The sequence below is a fragment of the Argentina silus genome (assembly GCF_951799395.1).
Source record: "Argentina silus genome assembly, chromosome: 16".
NCBI lineage: Eukaryota > Metazoa > Chordata > Actinopteri > Argentiniformes > Argentinidae > Argentina > Argentina silus.
This window is the reverse complement of record NC_139670.1, coordinates 421,170-428,669: the sequence shown is the minus strand read 5'-3', so window position 1 is coordinate 428,669 and position 7,500 is coordinate 421,170. Positions and strand designations below refer to the sequence as shown.

Genomic DNA, 7,500 nt, shown 5'->3' with positions numbered 1-7,500 from the left:
AATTCCCAGGCTAAAGGTGTATCTGAACGTTGTTGACTGACTCCCCCCCCCCTCCCCCCTGCCCTCCCCCCTCTTGCCCCCCCCCCCCCAGGCAGCGTAGCCAAGCGTTTCCAGAGCATCAATGCTGAGAACACGGAGGAGAACAGGAGGCTGTATCGCCAGCTGCTCTTCACAGCTGATGACAAGGTGAACCCCTGCATCGGAGGAGTCATCTTCTTCCACGAGACGCTGTACCAGAAGACGGACGCCGGGAAGCTGTTCCCCCAGCACATCAAGGACCGCGGCATGGTGGTCGGCATCAAGGTGGACAAAGGTGTTGTTCCCCTCGCCGGGACCAACGGAGAGACTACCACCCAGGGTGAGGACAGGACGACACACACACACAAACACACACACACACTCACACACACACACACACACACACACACACACACACACACACACACACACACACACACACACAGAGGCATGGAATAAAACACACAAATGCACACATACACACAGACTCTTTTCATATAATTTGTGGCAACATGTGTACGCCCCCCCCCCCCCAGGTCTGGATGGCCTGTATGAGCGCATGGCTCAGTACAAGAAGGATGGCGCTGACTTCGCTAAGTGGCGCTGCGTCCTGAAGATCACCCCCACCACGCCCTCCCGCCTGGCCATCATAGAGAACGCCAACGTCCTCGCCCGCTACGCCAGCATCTGCCAGATGGTGAGACCACACACCCTGAACACCTGACACTCTAACCCCTGACTAGGATAGACCTGACTAGAACTGACTAGAACTGACTAGGATAGACCTGACTAGAACTGACTAGAACTGACTAGGATAGACCTGACTAGAATAGACCTGACTAGGATAGACCTGACTAGAATAGACCTGACTAGAATAGACCTGACTAGAATAGAACTGGGATAGAGAAGAACACAATAGAATATGACGATACTAAGGCCAGTTAGTGGTGACTTCCTACTTCAGACACTGTAGTGATTACAGCTCTCAGGTATTAATAGAGCTACATGCTACATGCTACATGCTGCCATATTTAAGGCAAGCCAACCACAGACACATGGTCCTCTGGTCTCGGGCAGAGTGGAGCAACACTGCCAATCAGCAGGTCAGGTGCCATCAGGTGCGCTGACAAATTCTGGCTTTGAAAAATAACATGCATTGTGTCTGTGCCCCCCCCCCCCCCCCCCCCCCCAGCACGGCATCGTCCCCATCGTAGAGCCAGAGATCCTCCCAGACGGCGACCACGACCTGAAGCGTACCCAGTACGTGACAGAGAAGGTTCTGGCAGCGATGTACAAGGCTCTGTCGGACCACCACGTCTACCTGGAGGGGACCCTCCTGAAGCCCAACATGGTCACCGCAGGACACTCCTGCTCACACAAGTACTCCAACCAGGAGATCGCCATGGCAACCATCACCGCCCTGCGACGCACCGTGCCCCCCGCCGTCCCCGGTACACACACACACACACACACACACACACACACACACACACACACACACACACACACGGTACATAAACACACACACACACACACACACCAACTCACACACAAACACACACACTCCCACACCAACTCACACACACACACACACTCCCACAACAATTCACACACACACACACACACACACACACACACACACACACACACACACACACACACATACAGACTCCCACACCAACTCACACACTCCCACACACAAACTCCAACACCAGTTCACATACACACACACACACACACACACACACACACACACACACACACAAACACACACACAAACACACACACAAACACACACACACACACACTCCAACACCAACTCACTCCCACTGCCCCCCCCCCCAGGCATCACCTTCCTGTCCGGAGGGCAGAGTGAGGAGGAGGCCACCATCAACCTGAACGCCATGAACCAGTGTCCCCTGCACCGGCCCTGGGCGGTCACCTTCTCCTACGGCCGCGCCCTGCAGGCCTCCGCACTCAAGGCCTGGGGAGGCAAGGCGGAGAACGGCAAGGCCTGCCAGGACGAGTTCATCAAGAGAGCTCTGGTACGCTAGCATGACATATATATATATGGGAAATATAGAACTACATATATGTAATATATCACAACATATATGTGTCAAATATACCTCTACATATATATGAAATATATGACTATATTTGGTTTTCTCTATAGGTAAATAGACTAAATATGTGACACGAACAATATATCTACAATATTGCATCAACAAAATATAAGCAGCAACATATCAATAGAATAGTTGGATGTGGGTGTGTTGGCAGACATAACAGTAATAACAGTTGTTTTGTTGACATTGTCTGATGTTGTTGTTGTTGTTGTCGCCCCCTGCAGGCCAACAGCCAGGCGTGCGTCGGCAAGTATGTGTCCTCTGACAGCGGGGCTGCAACTGGACAGTCACTGTTCGAGGCTAACCACGCCTACTAAGCATGGACACTCCCCTAACCCCCCGAAACCATCACCCCCTCCTCCCATCACCATCACCATGGAAACCGCCATGCATAGCCAGGCTCCTCCCACGGCGCCCCTTTTTGCAATGACGTCAACAACAACCGCGAGAGAGAGAGAGAAGAAGAAGAAGCACTAGAACATTCTACAGTTGTTCGGCCTCCATTTTTAAGCACCTGTTTCCTGTTTCCAGGTGAACAGATTCCCCCTCGTGTTGTGACCGTTATTCCGTGGTCTTGTCCCACCAGACACAGTGTAATGTTTTATACTGCCGACATGGAATAAAGTATTTATCCACCACTTCCTGTTCCAGCTTCTCTTCCTGGTCATGTGATTCATCCATAGAGATGCATAGAGTAGGCTCCTGCTTTCTCTCCCATAGAGATGCATAGAGTAGGCTCCTGCTTTCTCTCCCATAGAGATGCATAGAGTAGGCTCTTGCTATCTCTCCGATTCATTACATTTAAGACAGCATGGGGGGCGCCATGTTGTCAAGTAGGATAGGTCCTCCTATCAGCCAATTGGACCAATGAATGGTCTTATATAGGTTTACCTATAGATTATAAATGTCTTTAAGGTTCATTAAGCAATGGTGTCAAAGGCCAAATGCATAAATGACTGACATGATTAATGACCTGATAAATGACCTGATTAATGACCTGATTAATGACCTGATTAATGACCTGATAAATGACCTGATTAATGATTGACCTGATTAATGACCTGATTAATGACCTGATAAATGACCTGATTAATGATTGACCTGATTAATGACCTGATTAATGATTGACCTGATTAATGACCTGATTAATGACCTGATAAATGACCTGATTAATGATTGACCTGATTAATGACCTGATTAATGACCTGATTAATGATTGACCTGATTAATGACCTGATTAATGACCTGATTAATGACCTGATTAATGACCTGATAAATGACCTGATTAATGATTGACCTGATTAATGACCTGATAAATGATTGACCTGATTAATGATTGACCTGATTAATGACCTGATTAATGACCTGATTAATGACCTGATACACTGGAGCTGAGTTGAACTTCCTGGTCATTGTGATTCAGTTACACTTTACCCAACATGCATCCTGTCAACAATCACTTCCTGTTTATCATCATCCAGTTCCAAGAACACACAGAGAGAATTGTACTGTATTCATCCCTGCAGGGAAACTGGGTTGTCAATACAGACGACAGAATGACACACTTGGGAGGTGTAGAACACAGAAAACACACCTGTTTTAAGGAGAGGTCTTTAATCAGTGGGATTAAACACACCTGAGTGTTAATCAGAGGGATTAAACACACCTAATTATTCCTTGGGCTGGTCTCTGCCGCCCTCTACTGATCAGATAGAACCATGACATCACCACAAAACAAAGGCAGGCGTATGAATCGTATACCTGTCATATATAGTATAGATATAGCTAACATAAATTGATCAAAGCAAAGGTTTTAAACCAATCATTAACATGAGGTGGTTGTAATAGATTGTCATTGGTCAATAGTTTTATGATTGGCCTTCACATACATTCATTACATCAGAGAAATACATTGTATTTCATTAATTTACATTAATACATTAATTTGGTTCATTCATCACCATCATCATCATCACCATCACCATCATCACCATCACCATCATCATCATCATCATCATCATCATCACCATCACCATCATCATCATCACCATCATCATCATCATCATCATCATCATCATCATCATCATCATCACCATCGTCAGAGAGGGAGGGCCGTGGCCAGGGAGAGAGACAGTAGGGTCAGGGTGGAAAGGGTGAGTAGCAGCAAGGGGATGGGTCCTCCCAGGGCAGGGGCGGAGGAGGCTGTAGGGGGGGTGGAGCCTGTAGTTCCACTTCCTGTGCTCTCCGCCGCTCTGCATACGAAGCTGCTGTCTGCGTCCGTCCCATTGGACGAGTAGGTGACGAAGCCCACACTGGCACCGCCCACATTGGTTGTGATCCAGCTTTGGAAGCGGGAGACCCTGGAGTAGACCTCAGGAAACCCCACGGCACACGGAACCCCAAAACTAGTGATGCCTGTCTGCACCCAGACTGAACCTTGCTTACACTGGAGGGGACCCCCCGAGTCTCCCTGGGGGGTGGGGGAGGGGGGGAGAGAGAGAGAGAGAGAGAGAAAGAGAGAGAGAGAGAGGAGGAAGGGGAGAGAGAGGGAGAGAGAGCATTTACATTTACATTTTAGACATTTAGCAGACGCCTTTATCCAAAGCGACTTACAACAAGTACATTTGTCTAAGTAAATGAATCAGTTATCCATCAGTCATCATAAGAAGAAATCTATGCTCAGACCAGGGGCCACACGCTGGGGCAGAGCAAGCACTCTCCGTGACGGAACACGACGTGAGGAGGGCTCTGCTGAAGGTGAATACAAGGAAAGCTGCTGGCCCAGATGGCATACCTGGGAGAGTACTTAAGACCTGTGCTAACCAGCTAGCTCCTGTGTTCACCACTATATTCAACCTTTCACTGGCTAATTCAGTAGTTCCCACCTGTTTTAAAAGATCATCTATCGTCCCTGTGCCGAAGATCACCTCCCCAGCCTGCTTGAATGACTACAGACCCGTGGCTCTAACCTCAGTGGTCATGAAGTGCTTTGAGAGGCTGATTAAGGATTACATCTGCTCCTCCCTCCCTCCGACCCTGGACCCACTGCAGTTCGCGTACAGACCAAACAGATCTACAGACGATGCAGTTTCCCAGGTCCTCCACACCACTCTCTCTCACCTTGACAGGCAGAAGGGGGGCTATGTGAGAATGCTGTTTATAGACTATAGCTCAGCGTTCAATACCATAGTCCCCACCAGACTGGCTGATAAGATGATTGGCCTAGGACTGAACATTCCCCTGTGTGCCTGGATCCTGGACTTTCTGACGGCCAGGCCACAGGTGGTCAGGGTGGGTAGACACACCTCCAGCTCACTCACACTGAGCACAGGGTCCCCCCAGGGCTGTGTCCTTAGTCCCCTCCTCTACTCCCTGTACACCCACGACTGTGTGGCTAAGTCCAGCGAAAACTCCATCATCAAGTTTGCGGACGACACGGTCGTGGTGGGGCTGATCTCAGACAACAATGAGAAAGGCTACCTGGACGAGGTGGCGGACCTGTCACTCTGGTGTCAGGAGAACAGTCTCATCCTGAATGTCTCCAAGACAAAAGAGCTGATTGTGGACTTCGGGAGAGCACAAAAACTAAGGGCCTACACACCGCTGGACATCGGAGGGACTGCTGTGGACAGGGTGAGCAGTTTTAAATACCTGGGAGTCCACATCTCAGAAGACCTGACCTGGACTACCCACATCAGTTCTCTGGTGGGAAAGGCAAGGCAGCGCCTGTTCCATCTCAGGCAACTGAGGAAATTCAGAGTCTCCCAGAGGATCCTTCAGTCCTTCTACTCTGGAGCTGTGGAGAGCATCCTGGCTGGCAACATCACCGTCTGGTACGGTAACAGCACGGCCCAGGACAGGCGAGCTCTGCAAAGGGTGGTACGCCTGGCAGAAAAAACCATGGGAGCTCCAACCCCCCCTCTCCATGTTCTGTACACCAGGAGGTGTAGGACCAGAGCCTGCAGGATTATGAAGGATCCTCACCACCCGAAACATGGACTGTTCCAGCCGCTGCGGTCAGGAAAACGCCTCCGCTGTCATGCAGCAAGAACAGAGAGGCTAAGGCTGAGTTTCTTCCCCCACGCCATCAGAATCGTCAACGATGACCCCACCAGTGCCCCCCTCAAGTCACTCACACATGCACTGTCATCTTAACACATATGCACACACATAGTCATCCATCTGCTATTTATATTGCTTACTTATATGCTTACCGGTTATACTGTTCATATTGTTTATACTGTTTATACTGTCCATACTGTATATTTTTTAGTACTTCTATTTTTATTTTATTGTATTTTAAAACTTATTGTATTGTTGCACTACTCTGTGGCACTGTCACTTTTGCATTTCACTGTATACTTGTATGCACGTGACAAATAAAGAATCTTGAATCTTGAATCTTGAATCTTGAATCTTGAAACCTAACCCTAACCCACAGCAATACTACCAGCAACACACTGAGTTAAACAAGATCAAATTAATTTACTCAGTCTGGAGACAGACTTCACCTCTCAGTCCAAATGAGAGAGAGAGAGAGAGAGAGAGAGAGAGAGAGAGAGTTAATAGAAACCAGAAGAGGAGAGAATGGGACAGATCAGACAAAATATTGTTTTAATTCATTCGTCAGTTGTGAGTGATGTTGGTCATGTGATGATGGCTACCTGACACGCCCCTCTGTTCTCCTGGCCAGCACACATCATATTGCCAGTGATGGAAGCGTCCGGTGCTGCTTGGTACTGGCAGCTGCACTGTCTGTTCCCTATGACAGGTATCTCCACCTCCTGCAGGGTCTGGGGGGAGCCTAGGGAGACTGGAGATTAAACCACAGATTAAACCACAGGTGTCAAAGGAACCTAACATAGATCTTGATGGTGTTCTACTCATTCCCCTACCTCTTGAAGCTAGAGTTAGTATCAACATTAGCAGTTAGCACAGTTAGCCTGTGCTGGTAGTATAGCATCAACATTAGCAGCTAGCCTGTGGTGCTAGCATAGCATCCACCATTTTGTATTAGTACCACCCCTAGCACGCCGCAGTAGTAACTAGCAATCGCTCTCACTCAGGAAACGTACCGGTAACAGGAAATTCACTAAGGGGGACATAACTTCCCTCCAAGAGGTTAAAGGTCAATAACGTGGCAGACACTCACTGCCGTTCCCGACCCGCCCCCAGCCGGTGGTCCAGCAGTCGGTGGCGTTGTGGACCAGGCTGGCGTTGCCCGCCAGGCACACGGGTCTGATGTATCTGGTGAAGGTGACGGGCGTGGCCAGCCTGACCAGCGTGATGTCATTGTTGAAGAGGCTGTCGTTGTACTGCGGGTGACGGAGGATCTGGCTGACGGAGCGGTTCA

At 49.0% G+C, this 7,500-nt stretch overlaps 2 protein-coding genes across 2 annotated transcripts in view; one reads left to right on the top strand and one right to left on the bottom strand.

Moving 5' to 3' along the window:
* The window catches only part of aldoab (aldolase a, fructose-bisphosphate, b), a 6,384-nt gene extending 3,573 nt beyond the window's left edge, over positions 1-2,811 (top strand). Inside the window, exons 3-7 of the mRNA XM_083688097.1 lie at positions 92-358; positions 555-715; positions 1,211-1,469; positions 1,864-2,063; positions 2,372-2,811. Of these exons, the coding sequence (XP_083544223.1) occupies positions 92-358; positions 555-715; positions 1,211-1,469; positions 1,864-2,063; positions 2,372-2,464 (980 nt within the window). The 3' untranslated portion in view covers positions 2,465-2,811. The remainder of the gene's footprint in view (positions 1-91; positions 359-554; positions 716-1,210; positions 1,470-1,863; positions 2,064-2,371) is intronic.
* Positions 2,812-3,744: 933 nt separating this feature from the next.
* The window catches only part of LOC310817255 (chymotrypsin-like protease CTRL-1), a 5,743-nt gene continuing 1,987 nt past the window's right edge, over positions 3,745-7,500 (bottom strand). The window contains exons 4-6 of the mRNA XM_083687725.1: positions 7,300-7,500; positions 6,812-6,960; positions 3,745-4,617 (exon numbers count right to left, since the gene is read on the bottom strand). The exon at positions 7,300-7,500 is cut by the window's right edge and continues 71 nt beyond it. Coding sequence (XP_083543851.1) covers positions 4,246-4,617; positions 6,812-6,960; positions 7,300-7,500 — 722 coding nt within the window. The 3' untranslated portion in view covers positions 3,745-4,245. The remainder of the gene's footprint in view (positions 4,618-6,811; positions 6,961-7,299) is intronic.